At 33.5% G+C, this 25,121-nt stretch overlaps 1 protein-coding gene across 1 annotated transcript in view; it reads right to left on the bottom strand.

The window, feature by feature from the left end:
* Positions 1-25,121, bottom strand: part of LOC129235304 (double C2-like domain-containing protein beta) — a 172,085-nt gene that overhangs the window by 94,656 nt on the left and 52,308 nt on the right. The window contains exons 3-9 of the mRNA XM_054869033.1: positions 24,947-25,090; positions 21,497-21,626; positions 19,037-19,123; positions 9,870-10,029; positions 7,536-7,640; positions 7,304-7,456; positions 3,198-3,358 (exon numbers count right to left, since the gene is read on the bottom strand). Of these exons, the coding sequence (XP_054725008.1) occupies positions 3,198-3,358; positions 7,304-7,456; positions 7,536-7,640; positions 9,870-10,029; positions 19,037-19,123; positions 21,497-21,626; positions 24,947-25,090 (940 nt within the window). The remainder of the gene's footprint in view (positions 1-3,197; positions 3,359-7,303; positions 7,457-7,535; positions 7,641-9,869; positions 10,030-19,036; positions 19,124-21,496; positions 21,627-24,946; positions 25,091-25,121) is intronic.

Genomic DNA, 25,121 nt, shown 5'->3' on the forward strand with positions numbered 1-25,121 from the left:
TTTATATTACATTATGAAAGGGGCAATGTGTTTTGGCTAGGTTGCCTAGCAAGAAGTGCCCGCAAGTTTTTTTTAACAAATTAATATTGTTTGACATTTTGGGGTAAAAATGTTACTGAAATAAACTATACTCTATTCCAAAGAAATATACCAAAAGAACTTGAAAAGTTATGGTTGCCGTTGCGCAACTGGCCGCTACCTATTCGCAGCACATGTAAACGGGTACTATTGGTGGCACATTTATGCACTCATAAAGTATAGTCATCATCTATATATCAAATTAAAGCTAATTTTTTTTTCTGAACGTGATAAACTAAGGTTGCCTATGCAAAAATAGCCGCAAGTGGGGTTGCCAGTTGTTAAAGATTGCTTAGAATGAAAGAGTTAGTGCTTTACAATATTCGTTCTGTAGCGTATATATATTACAATATTCGTTCTATAGCGTAGCTGGATCTCGTACTAAAAAATCCATAAAAATCGGATGACAGTATTTTTGAATTATAGTTGAAGTGAACAAATTTGCCGCCAAAGCTGATTGCGAGAAAAATGCTATTTGAAGTTTAAACTTTCAATGTCTTTACCATACGGAAATAATTAATTTGTTCTCAAAACTCACCAATGTTCAAAATTGAGTATAACTACAGTCATCTTAAAGGTGGTCAAAAGAAATGGCCATAAATCAACTTCAATAAAATTAAAAATGGTGACCATTTAATTAAACATCGATTAAATTTAAAACATGTTTGGAAAATGTTGAGTACAGTTTTGTTTAATTTCGTAAAAAATAAAATCATTTTGGAACTTACATAAATACTTCTCTGAATTTTCGCAAAAAATTTAAGACGCAATGAAGTTGAACATTCATTTGCATAGAAATCTAACCAATGCGAATGCTTAACGATAAAATGTTCCCAATAAATTTTGATTACTTTCACATCCATATAAATACTTCCAGGGTATATGTAGCATAAAATTCAGAGAAAAAATTTCTGAGGACTTGACCTTTTTTAGGTCTTAATACAATCCATTCACAAATTTCGCGACCAAATGATAAGAATCGCAATAAATAAATAAATAAATGAACCCGAATACATTACAGCATGATTACCGTTCATTTACTTAGAAACAATAACTTTCATTGTCTAAGCTAGTTTAATGCATCGATTTATTTGTTTCGTCGGTCTTATCGGTTATCGAGCTTCATGTTGCACACTTTTAAAAATAAAGTTCAACGTTTCACTAAGATTCTGGTAAATATATGTGTCTTCAAGAAGATGCACCATTTCCCTACTTCAGTAAAAATATTTTCGATCAGAGAATCCCTACTTATTGGCAGTCATAGCGCCATATACTAACACTATAGTTCGACTCGGGCAAATCGTATTTCGTCGAGTGAAGAAATTTCGTCCGACATAGCATTTCACCTATAAAGAAGGGAGATGCATTTTAAAACTCGTATTTTTAAGCGACACTTTGATTAATTTACTCATTTAATGTGTATCATTACTATAACCGCTCGGATTCCATTCAAAACCTTATTCCAGTTCACAAAATGTCATGACACAACGTCTTTTGTTAATTTCCACCTGATAATATTCATTTTCCACATAATTTAACGACCTAAACCGAAGCCGTGCTCTTTCCCGCAAGGCCTCGCCTAAACCCTCTGCAGTTCTAAAAGCATTCATGAGTAAAGTAATTAAATATTGTGTAATAATTTTTATAACGATTTACTTACACTCTAAAAAATATGTGTTCTTCTAAATGCAAATAAAACATTTAAAGACGAGTTTATTAGCGTGGTTTTTTTCTCGAAAATTATATCCACGAAGTGTAATGTAATAGTACTTCAATTAATAATAAAATAAAAAATAACTCGTTTTCTGAGTTTGACTTTTGAGTAAGCTATTTTCCCAAATAAAAACCTCTAAATGCTATACACGAATCTAAATTAATATAATGCATGCGTCCAATGACAATTTACATTAAAATGATTTTCGCGAATTAAATTAGAGAAAGAAATGTATTAGAAGCTTTACGACAAGTTAAACAAGTTAGTAAATAATGGCAAGCATTGCACATTTAAAAAATGAAATCTTAATTTGTAATAGTTTTTCTTTTTGGAAAGTAGGTAAATGATCCGATGGATTCGTTTCCGTAGAAATCTAGTAAGTGGTTAGAGAGCGATCGTCGCTTCCGGAACCTTTGAGTTCGATATCCGAGGCAGCTCTTTCTTGCTATACGTTTTGGAAAAAAACCTTGAAAGATGGTTCAACCTTTCACCATAAAACTAGTTCAATGTTTCACAAGTATTTGTAAAAGCACTGTGAAATTGGTGAAACTAATCACCAATGTAATGGTTGCATCTAAATGTTCCCTAAATTCAACTAGGTGAAACATTGGATTTGATTTTTAATAGTGTAGAAACATTTCTTTTATATTTATGAACCCACAAAAATTCAACTGATTTGTCATACATATAATAATAATTATTATTATTTAAAAAACAGCAATTAAGAAGAAAAACATTGATTGCATTTGATCAAACTAGACCACACTTTCACAAAAAGAAAAGTAAAAACATATGGGAGTATTTGAGCTACAGCATCTTGTCTTATAGTTCCAACATTAATTACATTATAAAAGGGTTTTCAGAGTTTTCGTAGTCTTCAAATGGGGTTGTTTAAATCAGTCAAAAAAAAAAAAAAAAAACTTTTAGTCATTAAAGTGGATAGAATGAGCAAAAAAAAAAAAAAAAAAAAACATGGAGTGAAAAAAGTCTTTTACTTTCAAAACGTTTAATTTTAATTAATTATTTTAAGTGTCCGATTTTTCAAATAAGGCGTGGTCTTTATGACGTCACAAGTGATGAACTTCGGCGCACACGCCACTGGCGCGCTGAATGTTTATGCTTGCTGTCTACCGCGTTTTCAGGTTATGATAATTCAGAAGCGAATTAAATATTGTGCCCTACACTAATGGCATCAGTGAATGCCATTTCATCACTTGTAATGTCATGTGCAGAAGTATAAAAAAGAAAATTGAATCTGCGCATCGATTAAAATAATGTTTAAAAAATATTGAACTTTGTCAAATTATTTAAAAAAAAAGGTCGAATCCTATGTTTTTAAGCATGCTCTTTAAGAAAAAAATACTTTTAAAATTTTGGAAACGACCCTATTGAGACACCGACTTACCTTTCGTACGTGCCCCTTGAAAGTCCTTTCGAAGCCCTCCTCCTCCTCAGGCATGTCCCTCCGAGTGCCCGGTTTGTACCAGTAGCTGCCCGAAGCGGTTGCGGTTGGAGTCTGGCTGCGGTCTACGTCCGCTCTACACTCCTTGGTATAGGTCGGCGATCCTACATCAAATGGGCAGAGATTTTTGAATCAGATTTTTTTAAACCTTCACAGAACTTTGTGTCTGTCAGCTTGGGGAACTTGGGGCCTTAACCACTTCGCCCAACTCACTTCACTTGGCAAGAAAAACTGTCGTCTCTACACTGTAAAAACTATTCAGAAACGTTCCTGGAAAGCAATGGGCAGCTAATGTACCCAATTTCTGCCCGCAACATATCTTGCAAAAACTGGGAACGTTTTCTGGTAAAAGTTAGAAACCTTCGTGTAATTATCCTTGAATCTTTCAGAAGAATTTAGAGATCTTCCCGGTTAAAAACAATCACTTCTCTGGAACCTTCAATGGAAATTAGGTAGATTTAATGTAATTGCTTGGAACCCTTCAGATTTACTAAGGAAAGCTCTTGGAGTATCAATGTAACCATGGATAAAGTTAAGGCAGAATTGCAAGTAAGAACGGAGTATCTCCCTTGCCTGCAACTCGTGTCTTGCAAATCTAAAGCGATCCAGAGACTTATTCGCTCTCATTGAGAGCTTAATCAATCTGGACGGGTCGCAATCGAACTAAAGCCGATATACTTATCAAAGTCAATCTTTTTACTGATAGCTAAAGACATTTTTCACAACAGTAAAAAGTAGTAGCAATTCAGGATTTTTTTTTTTTTTGAAAGTTACTTGATTTTACACGAAATAGTTAAAATCCCTTGAAATCCCGGAATGTTCCACCGAAATATCCAGTGACGTTTCGGAATTTTTTTACAGTGTAGCAATATGTATAGTTCATTTTTTACCGTAAATTTTCAAAAAAAATATTTTTACAGTGTATATTTTGATGTTGATGTTATTGATACTGATATCACTTTTGAAAGAATTTCTGTGCAGAAAGGGAAAAAAGGATTTAATTAGTGAAATTTGCGGGAGAATAAAACCATAGAGTTTTGAGTAATTAAAATTTTGACAACAAATTGAGCTGCATGACTTTTTTTTCTAGAAATTTAGTCCGCAAACATAATTAGACTGAATTATGTTCAGATAATTTAGAACTATTTAAGTTCATAACTATTTTTTAGTAGAGCTAACAGTTGGAAATTAATAACGGAGACAGTAGTACATACAATATACCGACAGCCCGGTTATCCCATTCACAGATTGCAGTTTCGTCTTTGTCATGAACTCATCATTATGGAATAGACAATAACCGAGCTGGAGGGAGATGCCATCTGCAACTGCAGTCTCTGGATGACATTAAAGCCCTCGATCAGATAAGTAGCGACATCGTTTCCCCTATTGTCTGGTGCCGCTTCCGATTCTTATTGGACGTGAGCGATCACGTGGGCACATTTGACATCTTGGGGCCAAAATCCGAGTGCTTACCGGTCTTTTGACATTGTGTTCTCGCTATTCTAGCTCATATTTATTTGTTTATTTATTTCTTTGTTCATTTTAGCATCTACTTACTGAGCCGTTAAGTGGGTGAATACGGCAGAATTTGGCACCAAATTATAACGTTTACCTTCAGGGAAACGAAATAAGGAAAAGCGTATAAAATCTGTTTGCATTGAATCGGCAGAAATGAATTAGCATCTTTTAACCCCCCCCCTCGGTGTGCATCCCTGTATAACTCAAATGCATTTTATTACGTATACATTTTTAATATTTGTTTCAGCATTCAAACTCACGTTTTTTTTCTTTTTTCAATGCATCGTAACTTAAAATATTGCATTTCCTGAGTTTTTACTTTTTTACAGTAAGTTCTTGTTCATTTCTTCTAGGATTATTTTAACAGGATTTTTTCTTTCTGCCATCCTTGGTGCTTCATAAAGTATTTACTGTGACTTTTCCGCGCAAACACGCTTACTTTTCTTCAACAATACCGATAGATTTGCCTAAATTTTAAAATTCAAATTATTTTAGTGCAGTTTATATTTAAAACTTTATCGTCGATGTTTCTATTTATCTCAGATCTGTAATCTGAATGATTGTTTAGTGAATTCGGGAAAAATGCCAGTGAAACGAAAGCAACATTTTGAAACAAGCAACTATTACTTTTATGTTTAACAGAATTGCAAGCATGCATTAATGTGTAGTACTAAATCAATAACACGAGTAATTAATTCATCTCTTTATATGTATTTTAAACTTTTGTTTAAAATCTTAAGCTAATTTATTACTTTTATTCATCCTTACTATGATTTTGTGAGTTAATATGACAAATTTCTCCTCTTTTTTTTTTTTTTTTTTTTGTCATTAAAAGAAAGAAAACATTCAATTATTCACAGACATTATGTTATTGAGAGTTGATTTTTTTAAAAAACATTTATTTTTATCTAATATCTTACATTTTAACACTCTTGCAATATAAAACTTGAAACACACACCATATTTGCTGTGTTATTTTTACTGAACATGTTACTTTGATACCATTTATTATTATATATTTTTTTTATTAAAAGGAAGAAAATCTTACTTTGCATTTCATTGAGTTACTCACTCGAAGTTTTATTTAAATCCACTTTGTGTTGTGAAACTTTAATGATGAAGACGATTATTTGTATCTTAAGTAAATGATTAATATAATTATAAGTTTTCAAAGAAGAATTCCATCCTTGAAATAAAGAAAGTTTGTTTTAATTTATGGATGAAAACAAAGCCGCTTAATTTTTAAATACTAAATTCGTTTTCAATTCGAAAGTTCATTTCAGTTTAATAACAAAAACTATATTCTGTACAAACTGAAACTGCAAGTCTCATTTTTATACATTGGTTATATTAATTTACAATTCAAAGAATCAATAGTTTAAATCTTTGTAACATACAACTTAATTTTGTGTCTGTACGATAAAAAAAAAATCTACTTTTTGGTAAATAAAGTATATTTGCTTAGATTAATCAATAGATGATTAATTATTTATGCTATTTTAATAATCAATACATTCATAATACATATTCCTATCCCACTTCCATGCTTTCGGGGACGAGAGTAAAAAATGTTTCTCAAAAAGGTCGAAAATTATTATAAAACATCTTTGCACATTAAATTGCATTAAAATCAAATTTAATTTCCTTATCAAGTAAAAATTTAAAAAAAATGTAATGTACGTTCAGATTTTTGCTATCTCAAAAAATCTAGGAATATTTATTGATAAGGAGTTACTAAGAAACCACTATTTTATCATGGCAGACATAGGAAGACAGCCGGTGTTTGGCCCCAACATGGCCGACAACTCCCCGTGACGCTACTTAAGAGAAGGAATCAGGGCTTTAGATGCCATAACCGGGCTGTCGGTGGGTACATTGCATGTAGTTTTGCCTTAGCCCTGGCTTAAGGGCGGTAACTTACTGCTTAATAATGCAGTTTTACAATTTTCACAATACTTCTATATCGTTCGACACGCTTTTATGTTGTATTGGTAATTGCTTCTGTGAAAACGTTGTAAGTTTAAGTCCTTTCATCGCGTATTTCTTAAAAATAATGTATGTTTAAATGATATTGGTTTTCGTGCAGTTAAAAAATATATATTCGAGATGAGCAAGTTTTGAAAGGTGGCGAACATTTTACACCAAAGACCTTCCATGATTAAAAATAGGTCCGGATCTGCGCACGTCCTTAAGAGGCCCAACGGTCCAAGAAATTCAAGAAAAAAAAAACTAGCACTCTAAGACTCATTAACGTTACAAATATACACTACTGGCCTCAGGAAAGAGGCCCTACAGATTTTGTTGCAGAAGGCCCCAAAATTTATAGACCCGGGCCTGATTAAAAGATTATTTTACGTAAATAGATGACAAAAGAACTAAATCAAATTTTCAGTCTCTAGATAACATACGTATTAAAAAAAATTACGAAGACCTGCACTTTGGTTGGCTAATTAAAGGTTTTAAGCAAATACAGAACTCGAATGCTGATAGTTTGTTTCAGTGCAACGCTAGTCCAATGTGATTATTTTTACCTTCGAGTCCTGGCGAGCGATTTTCGGATCCGTTCCGATACTGCGGCGATCTGGGAGAATCGGGAATAGCCGGTGAATAAAGGTGAGTAGGCGAAGGGCCATGGGAACTGTCCACCGGAAGAATTGTAGAGTACGCCGGCTCCGAAGATTCCACTGAGAAATAAATAATAAATAAAATACTGAAATAAAAAAACAAAATTTTAAGTAAAAATAGCAAGACCAAGACACATACTCGAATCAGTGTAGGGTCTTCTCATTGTACTCTTTTTCGTTAGTCTGCTAGATTTAATTTCGTCGTCAGAGCTGTCAGTAAAATCCCTTTCACTTCCACTCCTACCTAAAATAAAAATAAATGAACTATGAAAGTTATGATTAAAATAAATTAAAAAATGCACTACCAATATAAATTGTCATGTGACAATCAAACAAAAACTTGTTTCTTGTTGGCGGCACGAAAGCAACCCCGTGCTAACCAAGGATTGCAAATTGACAAAAATTGAATATAATCCAAAAACGCCCTTTTTTTGGTTTGATGTTACTGTTTGTTTTCCCTCGATGTTTATTCTTCTCTACAAGCCACTTGAGTTGGTTTTATCGCTGTTATTTTATTAATGAAGCTTCAGTTGATATCGTTATTTTTAGCTAACTCATGCAACATTCTTTTTTTATACGTAAATAACTGTGACCAATAATATCTCTCCTGTCCAGATTCATTGACAATTTACTTAAATGCAATATCGATCGATGCTAACTTTCCTCGGTGGGGGGGGGGGGGGGGGACTTTATGCGAGCTGTAACAAGAGAACTTAATGCTAAAAGCTATGTCCAGCATCCAGGCAATTTATTTACTTCGTACTTTAAGAATAATCTTATTTAGATTTGTATTATCTATGCCCTATGCTAACGAATATTAAAATTAACGAAACTGAAAATAGTTAATTTAGTTATTTTGCTCATTTCCATAGTATTGACGCGACATTTCGGGATGTACTTGGATATTTAAATCAGTAATTCTTAACACCCTTTGTGCGTTGTTTAATTTAATAGTTAAGAATATGAATTAAAGCAATAAGTAGCTTAATGCTGAACGTTATTTTCCAAAAAGCTCTTGAATTGCTTGTAGTTGGAGAAATAAATAGCACTACTGACGTAAAATAAATTAATGCACTATCACTATAACAACCATAAATAAAGCGAAGAAATAATTATAAAATTTACATTTTGGAAAACAGCTCGCAACACATAATTCAAGTTAAAAGAATGTGAAGCTTTATTAATTAACTCCAACGGTCTTTCTGTTTGAATAATATGATTCAATAAAGCCTTTAGGTGGCCGAATTCAATTAACTGTTAATTGGATTCAACATTGACTTTCTTTGATCTTCGTCATGAGTAGAGGGATTAACATCTAAATAATTGATTGCTCTTCATTATTTGATTAATTAATGCCTTATATTTAATTGCACTCTATTACTAAATCTATTAATATTTTAATATTTGATTAATGTATTGCTCAGTCATCAGTTTAAAGTTTTATATTTATTGATATAAATATTTCTTTCCCTCTTAAAATTTTAAATGATCAAACTAGCTTAACATACATAACATAAGAAGGTAATGCTCAGCCACTAGCAAAAACTGGTCCTCACGATACCAATACGGCACACAAATATAAATTCAAATCAATAGCTTAAAAGTTAACTATGCAGAACCAATGTCAGACGCAGAATCTCTGCACAAATCTACGGTTCCACATAAATAATTAAAACACCTTTATGTTGCCTACAATGTACTAATTGGTTGTCATTTTTCCCACCATTAAAATGTCTTTCACTGAAGTAACCATGATTTATTGGTTTCACTCTCACGTAATCTATTCGACTACATACAATGACCAGGGGCTGCAGAGTCGAATAGAAGATGAATCACTCCGGCTCCAGAAATTTTGGAATCTTTGACTTCAACCCAATTACTCCAAAATCAGCCCGACTCCGACTCTTATTCCGCAGCACTAGCAGAGGTAAGGACTCAGAGGAAAATTAACCGACTCCCACTCTTGGAATTTTAGTCTTCTACTATCGACTCCGACTCCTTTACCCCAAAATCAGTTCGATTTCAACTCCGTAACCTCAGCGATGACTCCTTCTACCCGCCAGTCGGCGTTTATTTAAAAAGTCACCCCCTAAACTCGGAAATAAAAGGTGCACAGGGAAACATCCCATCTCATTGAAATTGTCTCTCATTGAACCTAAATATCTTCCACAAAGTTCAAACATTTGCAGGTTGACCTGGTGTCCTATGGAACTGCTTCAACTCTGAATCCAAGGAGCCAGCCTACTTCGTTTCATTCATAAACGTTTTAAAATGCCAACGTTGTGGCCAACTATTTTAAAACGAATAGGAAACGTTTAAAAATGGTTGGCAACGTTGTGGCAACAATTTTAAAACGATTATAAAACGTTTAAAAATGGTTGTCAACGTTGTGGCAACTATTTTAAAACGATTATGAAACTTTTGAACGTTATGTGTGCTAGCTGGGAAGTGACGTTCGAAAGTGGCCTCTTACCTTTGGACTGGAGCCAGGAGTTTCCTGTTCGAGCAGGTGACGAATCGGCAGATTTGGAAGCAGACCCCGGGGAGTTGTATTTGCTGGGCTCCGTTTTCCGGCCAGGAAGGATGTATCTCGGAAGACCCTTGTAAAACCAGGCTCCTGATTTCTTCCAAGTCTAGAAGCAAGGAAGAATGTTTTTGATCTTTTGTTCAAAATTACTTTTAGGAATGAAAATCCTTGTATCTTTGCAAAAAATATATTTTTAGACAGTTTGTTACCAGTAGTGTAACTATGGGGTCTAGCGCCCCTGGCGAACTAAAGAAATTGCGCCCCCCCCCCCCAGAGTCGCCCACATCGGAAGTCACCAAAGGTCATTGTGACCTCCAAAAAAAAAATTTTTTTTTTTTTGGAGCATTTTGATTAGTTGATTCGACAAATAGGAGGCAGCATTGCAATTTTTTTTCTTATTTTCTTTTTTAGAATTGTTTTCGATGATGCTCAATGCTCCTTCTCAGTAGATGTTATGCATGTGTCTCTAGCTCTTTTTCTTGCGAAGTTTTTTTTTTTTTTTTTTCCATTTTTTTAAAGCATTTTTCAAATTCTATGATTAAAAAAAACCTACATTTTTTTTTTAAATCAGTTGAAATGCCACCTCCTGGCTGTGGCGAGAGTCACTCCTGCTAATCCCTAGTTACGTTACTGTTTGTTACCATGATGGTTTCACATTAAAAACAACATACGTTCAAAATTTTATGTTCCAAGATACAGAATCCCGACTATCAAACTGAGGTGTTTTTTTAAAGCAAAACTGCATATTTTTTATAAACTTCCGATGCAGAAAGAAGAGGAGTTATAAGTTTAACGTGTGTTTCTATGTGTGGCATGGTAACTTTTAAACGAATCAACTGATTTTGATTTAGTTTTTTTCCCCCGTTCAAAAATTAATTTTATAGAGATTGTTTTTTGCAAGTACCCAATCTTCTGCCCATGGGCCATACAGAGTCTGTAAAACTCATGCATGTGCCCATTGTTAGAGCTTGAAAGGTGACTTGACCAAGAGCGTTTTTAGCGAATTAGTTATGGATTCTTTTTTTTTTTTTTTTTTTAACCTTTAATATTAGTTCTTGTTTCGTTCATAACATTAACAGAATAGGGTTGATCTTACAATATAAGCGACTTCACATCTACATATGAAATGCGCACGTAAAAGTGGATAGCAGTTGTGAAAAAAATTTCTTGAGATAAAGGGGAGAAAATAAGTTTAAATAGAGAGTAGTTTTTCTTAAATGAGTTTTTTTTTTATTCGTGCAATATTTTACAAAAACCCTGTGTTACAACTCTTGTTTTTAATGTAAAGTCTTAAATTGAGTAGGTTATTATCACTTTTTGATACAGATTAAACACTGCAGCTTGATTTCAGAGCTTTGTTTTAAAACAGAGCTTTCGCTTTTAATCTTTCAGCATCATAAAATCTAACAATAGCAAAAACATTTTGAAAACTTTCAGAAATTTGTAACACATACACAAAATTACAAATAACACAGAATTAAATTAGAGGATCTTTTTGATGTCGATTAACCTTCTTCTCACGTTGTTAACAGATATAACTCATATGTAAAACTACATTTTTTTTTAACCATTAACTTACAGTTTTTGTAGACGTTTTATAAACTGAACCTTATTAACCTTATTATCTTTCCTCCCACCAGAAATGGAAGGAAGAAAAAAATAAATGCTAGTATTGAGCACTAAAAACGATTTTAGGGAAGATATTGTATCATGAAATCGGTTTCTCATTCACAAAAATAAACATACTACCGTAATTTATGCTGTAAAACTGCGCATCAGTTCAGTCTGACTATTCTTTGTTTTTTCTTTCATTTAAAACATGCGAATATCGAACTGAACGAGTTTTGACATTTGACAATGCTAAGGGAGATACACTATACATGTATGACCAAAAGTATTGGGGCACATTCAAAAATTCACATTTTTAAGGATTTCTCAAGAAATAAGAGGCCGATTCTTAGTAATTTTTGTCGCAGAAAAGGTATGCTCCAGCTGTCATTTTCGAATAAAAGTAATATCACCATCGCGTTTCGGGGATCAGTAACAAATTGAGGAAAACAAAAATATTTTTTGATCATCATTCATCGTTAATAGCTGAGAACAAGCTATGAATTTCAGAAAATAGTTAATTTACTATGTACAGTTCTTATACAAACTTTCGAGAAAATATCACTGATATCTACGAAGACATGAGCATTTCTTTCAAAACTACGAATTTTATTTGAAGGTCATACGTGGCTCATAATACGCAAAAGTTTTCCATTAAAGCTTCCCAAACTTTCAGAAAACGTGACAGCATACGAGATAAATGTAATGTAAAATTTGAAACTAAAATGTTTTAAATTTTTGATAAAATACCGACATTTAAAGCAATCAATTTTTCACTGCGTATGCGCGAAATATAGCCAATCGGAGAATTGTTGAAATTCGGCTCATCAGATTGCCGATAACTTTCTGAATTTTTGAGATTTATTTATTTATTTAAAGCCCCACCAATCACCACCGTACTAACCTTGTTGAAGGATTAACCGGATGTGATGATAGTGGGGAATAAAACAGTTCACAAGCGACTAAACTTCCTATTATTCGAACTATCAATATCTCGAACGTTTTAGCCAGTCTCTTGGGACTTCGAGTCAGGAGTCATCGAGAGTTGACTGTATATTGAAACCAATGTAAAATCAGAAAACATTAAAATGAACAAAGTATGTAAGTGAAGAAGTTAAATAAGACTGGGATGGCTGGTAAATACAATGTAAACGGACAGGGGCGTAGCTAAGGGGGGGGTTTTGGGGACAAAACCCCCCCCGAAAAGTTAGTCTCAAAAAAAAAGAGAAAAAGAAGAGAGAAGTGAAAGAAAAAAAAAAGGAGAAAAGGAAAAAATTCCAAGCGATTATACATACATACATACATATATATATATATATATATATATATATATATATATATATATATATATATATATATATATATATATATATATATATATATTATATATATATATTATATATATATATATATATAAAAGAAGTAACCCCCCCCCCCGAAAGTCGGGTCTAGCTACGCCACTGTAAACGGAAATTTTGAAGTCTTCTGCTTCTGATATGAGTAAGGACATTATTTTATGGATATTCTTGCGTGTAACTGGATGAGATAGAATAGGATTTTTAAGATATTGAACTGGAATTTTACTATGAGTTGAGGAATCCTGTTGGGTTTCAAATTATGAAAGTTATAAATTGCTATCTTTAACGCATGAGCTTTGATGGAAAACTTTGCGTGTTAACAGTGAAAAACCTTCAAATAAAAATCGTAGTTTTCAAAGAAGCCTTCGTGAATATCAGTGGTAATTTCTCGAAAGTATGTAAAATAATTGTATGTAGAAAGATAACTAATTTCTGAAATGTACAGCTTATTCTCAGCTAATAATGAATGATGATTGAAATATATTTTTGTTTTCCTCAATGTGTTACTGACCCCCGAAACGCTAGGGTGATATAACTTTTATTGGAAAATGACATCTGGAGCATATCTTTTAATTGACCAAAATTTGCAAACCAATTCATCTTTTATTTCTTGAGAAATGCTTAAAAATGAATTTTGAAAGTATCTCAACATTTTTGGTCACATGATAAAAAAGAATTATCAAGTTCAGCTTTGGTAAAACAAAGTAAATTTATTCTTACGCAAATGTATAGCATTAACGGATATCGCATGACTGGTAGTAAAGTAGTTTTGAAACTTTAATATCATTTACGCGCAAGCGATTCGTCCCTCAAGCCAAGCCAAACGCAGTCGCACTTAATAGCGGCTTTGCTGCATAACTCAACATCGCATGTCAAGAAACTACTTTTACAGTGACGCTAAGCTTCTTTTCCAAAACAACCGTTTTCAAACTTCTTAGCTAATAGACAGGCAAAAATGTCCAAAAAAATGCACGGACCGGTGAGATTTTTCTTTTTTCCTTTTTAAACATATATATAAATAACTAAATAAGTAAAAACGAATAAAAATAAAACTAATAAATTAATTAATTTGACTAAAAAATCAATTTAAAATAATTATTTAGTTATTTGCAAGATTTTTACTATGATTTAATATTAAAATATAAACATTCAACCGTTTGTGTAAAAAAATTACAAGTACACCCTAGCCACCAACAAGGAGAGGTTACGGTCTCGGAAATTCAGATTGGGATGAGATTTGGCAGATTAGTAGTATCCATTAAGGGTACTCTCAGGGTAAAGTAATAAAGCGCACTAGCCATAAAATTCCGAGAAAACAGTCTTTAAAGATTTACGCGCAACTTATAAACTAGTAGAGATTGTTCGTAAACAAGCGCCCGGTGGTCATGTGGGCGATCCGGGTTCAATTCCACTGCAAGTTTCTTTTTTTGTTCATTTATAAAGTAACTGTTACAGCTTTGTGCAATTTGAATTGAAGATAATGCGAAATTTTTTAACACGTAAAGCACTTTAATAGAGAAAATGGAGATAAATTAAATCGATACAAGTTAAAATTTGAACTACAACGGCTACAAAATTACTGTTGAGCTTGATTTATAGATGATTTTTAACAATATATTTGTTATTTATATACATACACCAGAATGATATTTATCATAAAAACATGGAAAACAAAAACTGTTTTGACATCTCGCACAATTTATAAAGGAAGAATGCTTACAGGAGCAACTTTTTTGTGAAAGAGTCGTTGGAAAACATACTTCATTTACGTTCAGGAAAATTTCTCTTTTGTCAGAAAGTTTAGAAGTGTACCAGGCATATCGAATCATTTTATCAAAAATTGGCGATGACAGTTGATGATGGACAATTGATTGTATTTTTATGCAGTCTTCACGGGTATTTATTTCTCTATTATTTTCAACGAGATACGCGCAATTTTGTATACGTTTTATTAAATTCTTTACCTGTCTATAAAAATAGACGTCGCAAGGTTGAACAAGTGGAGTACATTTTAGTGGAATCACTTTAACTGTACAAGTTGGAAATTTTTCATCATCCTGGAAAATTTGGTCGTATAGTTCAGGTTTTGTTTGTCCTCCCCAAGAGTCGGTAATCAATAGAAATTCTTCTTTTCCCACATAAAACTTCAAGCAACGGTTCAAGAATTCGATGTATGGTCCTGTCGTTAGCTTTCCTGATTTCGAAGATGTTATTATGACATTTTTATATTTTTGCGAGTATTCATCAATTGTTTTTTGAATTCGGGGGCAAAAAATACCAGTTGCTTTTTGTAAACAAACAAATACAAAGGGCAGAACTTTTCCAGACAGGGTAAGAGAATATTGAGCGGTGTATGAATGCGTTACTCTATTCATGTCGTGCCTTTTGACGAAAATAGTTTTACTTCCCTTTTGAGCCAAAGTCCTGTTGTACGCTGACTGATACTGACATCCTGTAAAAAGGAAATGGGAATTAAAATATTTTGTCAAAAGCAGACACGGATCCAGAGAGAGAGTCGTGGGGGGGGGGAGGTCATGACCCATCTTTTAAATGACCTAATATAGAATAAAATTGCATTTTTGGGACATATTTCGAAAAAAAATTGCCCATTTCGCACAAAAATTACCCTTTTACCCCTCCCTTTCCGAAAATGACCTCCTCCTAAACCAGAAGCTGGATCCGCCCTTGGTCTGAAGATCGTAAAATAAGTTTTTAATTACTTACCTGTTTGGTCAGTATTGATAACATAATCGTTTTTGAAACTCGGTATCAACTTTAACGTCTGGATTACAAAAGTGTCTGGAGAAGCCAAAGTTTCTTCGATCGTCGCAGTTTCTCTTTTTGAAACAAATTTTGTGACTTTTCGTTGACGAATGGCATGCTTCCTTTTGAATTTTTTTACCCAACTGTCAGATGCTTTAAATTCAAAATCTGTAAATTGTCTTGCTGCTGATAAGGCCCACTGTTGCAAGTTCTGAGTAGTAACTTGTTGATAATTCTCTCGAGCTTCTAGAAAACAATCATATGTCCAGGAATTGATCACATCGTATTTATCGAATAGATTTCCTCCATTTTTTATTTCTTTCTCCCATTGCGATAAATATTCATTTTTTTTAACCGACTGCATCCTTTCTTTTGTAATGTTTGTAGATTCCATGTGGGGTGAGCCGTTGCTATGTTCACAACTTTAATTTTGTAATCCAAAGGAAGATGCTCTACCTCTCTTCTTTTTTTCTCTTCTGGTTCGTATTCAGCTGATGAGCTTTGAATTTCGACTTGCTCAAAAGGTTCCTCCTAACAGTTTTCATTTTCATGAGCAAGTTCGTCATCAGTTACAAATATTTTCAACCAGCATATCCATAGTACGTTCATAAAATTATTTGCCCATTAACATTGCTTCACGAGAAATTGAACTTGATGATTCTGATGCAATCAAATGGTTTTCAGTAAGCAAGCTCTCGTAATTAAACGACCGCATCTTTTAATATCTGCTTCAACAATTCCTTGTGCAATGAATTTTGATCCATTTTGCCAACAGATTTTATTTATTTCAGGATTACTTCAATAACCGACCATTTCGATTCACAATATTTTAAAAACTGAAATCCTTTTTCACGGTATTCGCAACTCCAACGAACTGTAGGGGGCACTGAAGTCACTGTCTAATGGCGGAATTGAAAACTAAAACAAACGCACATGGTAACGAAGAAAATGCTAAAAGTGTTGTGATTTTTGTTCGTACGTATGATTTTTTCGCTTTATTCTTTTTAAATTAATTTTCAAAGTCTTGTGGATATTCTGGCCCACGTAGAAAGAAATGAGAATTCAAGAAGCATTACTAAACGTCAAAGATTAATGCAAACTACGTAGTTCGTAGTTCTAAGCAGCTATTTCCATGATGTTGAATTCGATATTTACCAATTCTTGATAAAACTAAATAATAATTGTGGCCTGACAAGAACAACAATTAATGCTAGAAAATTCAATATGACATTACAAATTATTATCGAAAGAAGATGATACTTCTTTGCCTTGCTTGGCTAGCGCTTATTTTTTTTTCCATTTGTAGCTGAGTTATTTCTCTCGAATTCCCGAATCGGTTCATTTAAAAAATTTCTGTTTCGATTTTTCTAATTTCTGAGTTACGATTTAATTGTGTCATGTTATGCAAATCATCAACAAAATTCTCACGGATATATGGTGGTAGTTTTCTTTTCAGTTGATTGACCATTATTTCTTTTCACTTATCGAATTCTGTAATCTTACAACCATTTTATTCCACTCATGATAAAAATTAAAAATGGTTTAACTAAAAACGCGAAATCTCGCCAAGGCTACTTTGCTCGCACAATACCAAAATTATAACCCTAAACAAATTTGGCGAAACCTTTCAGCTGAGAATAAAAGGAATAAAGTAAATTCTTTCTAGGTTAAACATTTTTCATTTTGTTCTACGATAATAAATCCAAGAAAATATTTTGCATACTGTCCATTCAAACTAAATGCTGCTGTAAAATATGATTAGTTGAATTAATTTAAGATTAAAAAAAACTCATATTCTTACAAATTCATACAATAAAAAATTTTACCTGGTATAACGTTATCCAATTTTGTTAATCCAGAGTTTTCTTGTTTACGCTTCCACCATTTAATACTTTTTTGAAAGAAATAAGGAAAACTAACATTATTTTGAGAAGCTCGAGAATACTCTTAAGGGACGAATTAATTTCTGTAGCTGAAAGCAAACTAAGACACATCGATTGCGTTAATAAATACTCAGAACAAACTGCCTGTGTTTACGTCAACAGACACACATGGAACTAAAACGTGGCAATGTTTTAGTTCCATCGGCAGTTTTGTAAATCACCGCAAGGTAGCGTATTCGAGCGCTGGAGTTCCGAATAGAATGTTCTCGTCTAATATACAGCACAGACGATAAATAAATTTAATGATGAAAACAAATATGAACATTGCAAACAATAATAGATGGAAAATAAAGAGTTGAATATTCAATGAAAAATACAGCAGACGATAAATTTACAAATAACAGAATCAAGGAGCAAAACCATTGCTCGATAAGTTAGGTTTTTTAAAATTTGACTACCTGCTTATATGCAATAAAACAACATTCTTACTCATCCACAAATAAATTGATTATGTATTTATGGCAAAAATCATTTACTTCGTCAAAGTTTATAATATCTAAAAATGTGTAATCACTTGTTTGTGAGAATAGTAAATAGAGTTTTAATGTACTATCACACATTAAAAATACATCATATTTTTTAAATTAAGTATTATCTTCAATTAAAACTTCAAAAAGCGGCAATAGTCACTTTATAAATGAACAAGAAAGAAACTTGCAGTGGATTTGAACCCGGATCGGCCGCATGGAACCCCAGAGCGCTGCCCACATGACCACCGGGCGCTTGTTTACGAACAATCTCTACTAGTTTATAAGTTGCGCGAAAATCTTTAAAGGCCGTTTTCTCGGAGTTTTTTTATGGCTAGTGCGCTTTATTACTTTACCCCGAGAGTACCCTTAAGGGATACTACTAATCTGCCAAATCTCATCCGAATCTGAATTTCCGAGACCGTAACCTCTCCTGGTAAGTATTCTACAAGTGCAGGTGACACTTGGAGCCAGGGGCGAATTCGCAACTTTGCCAGTACCGGAGCGCCGATTGAATTCTGAGTCGTGATCAATTTAATGTGAAAGGGAAAAAGTTTTTTTCCCCCAGGTAAACAGTACCGGTACAGCCTTTCGGCACCAAATCATCCCTTCTTGAACGATAAAATAAAATTTTATAGATTTTAGGCTAAATTTTTGAGTCAAAATATATTTGAAATGTGTAGGCATTTTCGTAAAGATGTATCTTGAAATTTATTTACATAAAATGACTATAACATATCGTATTATTTTGTACATTGTTCAAAGAGTGCATTTTTTTATGGATCCTGTGACTCATCAGCAGTACTTTCTACATGTACTCGGTGAATTTGCTTAAAATACAGAATACTGCATAGAATCAAATATTAACATCCATTTTACCTTAATATTCAAAAGACCTTCATCCACTCTCATTAAAACAACCTCAATATGACTATATTAATTAATCTTGTTTACAATCAAAGCGAATAACTTACCTCTCTCGTCTCTGCACAAATCTTGCATAGCCACAGAGGTTCTTTTTGAGCACTGAAAGTATCAACACCACATTTTGTGCAGACAGCCTAAAAATGAGAGGTACATCAAAACCGATTAAAAATACCTAAAACAAAGGAATACAATAATTCAAACAATATCAAACATTCCGACGTCGCAAACGGAAATCATAGGGTAGATGTATTTGCTAACAACGTTCTCGCAATGATGGGATAAAGCTTTTAAAACATTCAAAATATTTGAAAACATCGTGGTACACGATAATTCTCTATAATCGAAAAAAAAAAAAAAAAAAAATTAAAACTTATAAAGAATACCAAAATGTTTTCCACAAAGAATTATTGTTCAATAGAAGTCACCCGTCTCTTAGACCAGGCCATGACTAACTGAAAATAATTTTTTACATAATAATTACTTGTGAAGGAACTCCAGAATTCTTGATCAGCCGACATCTGTAACTTCTCTTGCATATGCAAATGCACTAAATCAAAACTAGCTGTCCCATCAGGTATTAAAGCTAAATATCAAATAACCCATCTTAAACTCGATAGGAAAACAGCCACCACTCATCACAGACTTCGAACAAAGCATCACAAAAACGTGAAAATTTCCACAGATGGGAATAGGAAATATCAAAATTGAAGTATCTGTCCTAACACGGAACTCACATCGCTTCATATGTTCAAATGTCCTGCAGTTGCAGCAGGCTTTCACTTCCTGGACTTCTCAACAGAGGAAGATATGTACTCTGACCTTGCCATAGACATTGTCAGGACCATTCAAATGCACCACAAATTGTGATTTCTTTTGAGGACACGACAACAACACCAACTTGTGAAAGATGATTAATTTAAGATTGATATCATCCGCGCATGTCTCCTGCTGTAAGAATTGGGAATAATACTAGCAAATTAAATCTGAAGTTGATTCACTTCACTGTAGAATATTTGTTTGTGTTCTATGATGACATTGGGAGAAGTTTGTAAACAAACCTCAATGCATGTCACAAGATATAAACACAAACCCACTCAAAAGCTTTAAAAATAATTATTTCATGGGAAACTATTTTATCGTTGCTTCCTCTTTCGATTATATAGTGTAGTTGTGATTGCCCCTAATGTCATTCAGATGAGGTTTTTAACGACGAAGAACTATGATTGTATAAGAATTAAGAAAATTGTCCAAGGAGAAAAATGCGTACACATATGCTGTAATGGCATATACCATCAAAATTATCTTTCTACTGTCCAACCACGTTTGCCATGGAAAATGGAAAGCGACCAGTTAAAATAATTCTATCTGAATAAGTCTAGCCGGGGAAAAATCAAATTTTGATGTGCGTGTTTTCGCTCATTTTAAAGTGTCTGTGCTTCAAATTTGGAAAAAAGACAAGCTTGCAAATTAATAAATGTATCTGTAAACGCCTGTAAACCGGGTGTTCACTTTTCCATCTTATCGGAGTCGAACAGCACCAGTCTCAACCTTTTGTTCTATGATTCTACTAACACAATTTTCAGTTCAGCAATTTTTTGCCTCCATTTGTGTATATGACATGTACCGTCAAAATTATCCAAATGAAAAACACAGGTATCCTACTAATGAAACTTTTATTAGAGAAAATGTGTACCTCTATGCGGTGTTAAGAGCTATACTGTCTGAAATATCATCATAATAGTCCCGAATCTCTCTCTTTTATCCTTCCAATGTAACTTGCATTTCAGCAATGTTTTGTGTTCTTCGCTGTTATGACATAGATATGTTGTTAAAATTAGCAATTTCAACCAAACCTCTCACTTTGATTGTAATTCAGCTCTCATTTCTCAAAACCTCCGACAGGTTCAGACGTTTTAGGAAACTTCCATAAGAAAGTAGCTACTTTGTCCCGCAAGTGACGATTCATATATTTCATTAAAAAGTAATAATCTTAAAAAGTAGCGACAAAACCTTTTGTTCAAATAATTCACGCATACGATTGTGATTTCTGTACCTCAGAGCCAGACTAACGTAAGTCTAAAAATTGCGATTTTCCGTTTGTTAATGCATCGTATGTAGAATCCTATTTTGCATATAGCCGTGTGAACGTAGTTCTTTAAAAAAAATCCTTTGTAACTTTTTACCTGGGTTGAAAGAGCGCTTCATTCTTTGCGTGCGCCAGACAAACGTTTTCCCTCTCTTTTGTTAAATAGCGATTATATGTGATTCACGTTCTTCTTGCTCTGAGGTACATATTTGTTAAGCTACGAAATTCAGTTCATTACCCTTTTGAATTATTATTTTTAAGGAAAAATATAAGGCATCACGTATGCGGGACAAAATAACCGTTTTCCATGGACTGGCCCTTTATGACTTGCTTATGGGACCAACCGTCTTTGTAACTCCACTTTACGATGAAACATTTATTGCAGCGAATCTAAACTCGTTGTATAAAGTTATTGCGAGACCTTTCTGCAGTCGTTGCAGAGTAACGGAGAAGCTCCGAGGATCCCAAACTCGTCGGCGCAAAGCACGCACTGCGAAGTGCCGTTCCCCATGGCATTTTTCTTCATGTTGTCCAGTCGCTCCACCAGGCGCCTGTGAAGAAAAGAAGCATGTTCAAAATAATGGAGCAGTAGTTCCGTTTTAATTATGCAAGAAGTTTTAAGGACTGCCGCTAAATAACAATCAGACCTGTTTTTGTGCAGGGGATTAGGACCGAACTTTAAAAAAAATTCAAATCATCATAATTATTTTTTTTTTATTTCCAATGGCACATTTAAAGACAGTTGAATATCAAAAGGACAACAACAAAACTATAAATGAAAACGAGCAATCCAATAGCGTTCCCAGATGGATGTCCGAGGGAGAGCAGGACATCTGGACAAATGAGGCATGTCCATTACTTCGTGGAGATCACACAAAGTGCATAAAGGGTCAGGAACCACGTTAATACGACAGAGATGTTTTCGTAGGCAATCATGGCCAGATAATAAACGAAACATGGCGACAGATTTCATCCTAGGTCAATTAGGGACATTCAGAATCAGCTCAAACCATGGTTTATTGCTGTTGCGATTTTTGAGTTCTTTGTGAAAAGTGTCTTTAAAGATTTTCTTTATTAAGCTTTTGATGTTACTAAATGGAAGCTTAGGATTGGTTCTCTGAAGAACCGATGTTCCCTTTTTGGTCAAAAAATCGGCCATCTCATTACCTTGGATTCCACAGTGGGCCGGAATCCACCGAAGAACAACTGTCTTATTATTTCTGGCAAGCCGGTTAAGGAGCTTCAAACAATTATCGGTGGTTAAAGTTCGGGAGTGGCTAGGTGTATCGATAGCTTGAAGTGCAGCCTTTGAGTCCGTTAATACAACTGCTTTTGAAAAAGAGTAAATGTGGCTGGAGCTGTGACAGGGCCTGGCAAATGGCAGCAATCTCGTCATCGAAAGCTGATCTATGGTTGCCAATGGGGGTGTAAAAGGAAAAAAGTTCACAGTAAACACCAGCACCAGTATTAACACATCCATTCACTTTAGAGCCGTCAGTATATATTCTCAACCATTTCTCTCTGGGGTAACAGGATTCTATTGTTTCGAGAGCAAGAGCTCTTAACACTACATCATTTGTCTCCGCTTTGAACACATTCTTGATCAAATTAAGGCGAATGGAGAAACCTTTTTCAGAAATGGGGTTTATGGAGGGAGGAAATTGTTCAGTCTCATTTTTCAAATCTAGTTTAGAAGAAATATCAGCTACTCCCTGGAGAAAACCTTTTTGTGATTTTAAGTTTCTCCATCATCATAATTATAAATAAATAAATATATATATATATATATATATATATATATATATATATATATATATATATATATATATATATATATATATATATATATATATATATATATATATATATATATATATATATATATATATATATATATATATATATATATATATATATATATATATATATATATATATATATATATATATATATATATATATATATATATATATATATATATATATATATATATATATATATATATATATATATATATATATATATATATAATATATATATATATATATATATATATATATATATATATATATATATATATATATATATATATATATATATATATAAGACTTCAAAATAATAACTCTTCGCTCGTTACCTGTAGAATAAAAATCAAACTTTAGCGACTATCGCCAACAGGCAAAAAACTCATATGTACGCTTCAAATCTTTTAGAGTCATTCCACGTCACACACACACACAATTGAACCGATTTTTCAACTCATCACCACTAGACCATTTTTGAATTGAATGAAAATACAAATTTTCAGCTTCCAAAATATAAATCCTGAGGATCTAAGATCTCTCAAAAAACTGCTCGAAAACAACGTATTAGCTTTGTGAAACGAATTGCCATGTTTAGGCAATGACTGGAGAAAATTTTATCATACTGGAAGCCTGAAATTTTGGGAGTTTAAATTACTTTTAGTTGTCAATACGTTCTTGTACTATTTTCGTGAGTTTGAGCTTATTAGATTTTGTGTAGCATACATGTAAAATCTTGACAAAGCGCAGTGGAGAAATTTTTTCCTTGGTCTTACGATGTCATACATTCTAAACAGAAATATTTAAAAGCTCCTACTTCGCAATTCTAGTGTAAAAATACTTTCTTTTAATGTGTTACAGTTGCAGATCGTGAATATTGCTTTTGTAAAAGAGATTGTCATCCAACTTGATCACCAAAATCCTTCACATGAAAAATAGTCTATTTTCAATGCGCTGTAGCTCAAATCAGTCACCTTGCATCTTCTTTTCGCTAATCCCATTAGAAACAACAGATTTGTTTCCTATCAAAATAGATTTTTCTTTGGCGGTGCTCTTTCATCTAAGCAATGAGCTTGAAATACTGTCTGTCGTTCACGAGAAAAATTCGTTCCACAACGCACAACGAATAGTGATTGCCATGGAAACCTCCTTCTAGTGATTTTACAACTGTTACTAGTCATAGTTTTTTGTTTTTCTTTTAAAAAGTTTGCAAATCAAATATAATAGAAACAGAAAAATCTCTTGTTCTGGAAAAAGACAGATACAGCAGACAGAACAAGATATATTTCTGTTTCACTCATATTTAATTCTCAAACCAACTTTTTAAAAGGAGATCAAATAACTATTTCTGCCTAACAACAATCATGAAATCGCTAAAAAGCGGTTTTCATTGCAATCACCATTCGTTATACATTGTAGAACAAGCTTTTCTCGTGAACGAGAGACAGTATTTTGAGCTCATTTTTTCATACTTATCCGAAAGACATCATCGAAAATCTATTTTAATAGGAAAAACTCTTTTTTTTTCTAATGGTACTAACGAAAAGAAGATGCGAGGGGTCAAACCTGAGCTACAGGAAAATTAAAAACAACAACGTGTCATTGCACAAAACTTGAAGATTACTGCACACACGTGTTTTGGTGTAACAAGTAACGCTTTTTCAATGCAAAAGAAGTGAGCTTATGGATGAAAAAACATCCGATAAAAGCCAAGCTTTGGGCGGATGTCAGCAAGATGACGTGCAGGATTTTGATGGCCAACTTGGATGACAGTACCTTTCACAAAACCAATATTTACGCTGTCCAAATGTACCATATTAAAAAAAAATATTTTGACAATAGAATTACCCAGCATCAGCTTCTGAATTATGTTTGTTCAGAATTTATGACACCCTAAAATCCAGGAAAAAATTTCCCCACAGCGCTTTGTCAAGAGTTTACGTGTTTTAAAAAAAGATTTATTTTCTAGTAACACAAAATTTTCTCAAGCTTAAGAACGTTTTCTAAACCGGGGGGGGGGGGGGGGGGGGGGGGATGCAATCTGTACTCACTGTTCGAACACAACTCACCCGATTCTTTCCTGCTCTGTCTTCTCCAGGTTCTCCGCTCTTCGAATGACCCCCATAATGACCTCCTGCTCGGAGTCGTTCAGTTGCTCCGGCTTATTGAAGGAGTTGATAGAGTTAGTCTTCACTGACCAGCCCGTCTTCAACCTGGGAGAAAAGGAAAATTGTTTTTGATTGC

Source organism: Uloborus diversus, chromosome 2, assembly GCF_026930045.1.
Source record: "Uloborus diversus isolate 005 chromosome 2, Udiv.v.3.1, whole genome shotgun sequence".
Taxonomy (NCBI): Eukaryota; Metazoa; Arthropoda; class Arachnida; order Araneae; family Uloboridae; genus Uloborus; species Uloborus diversus.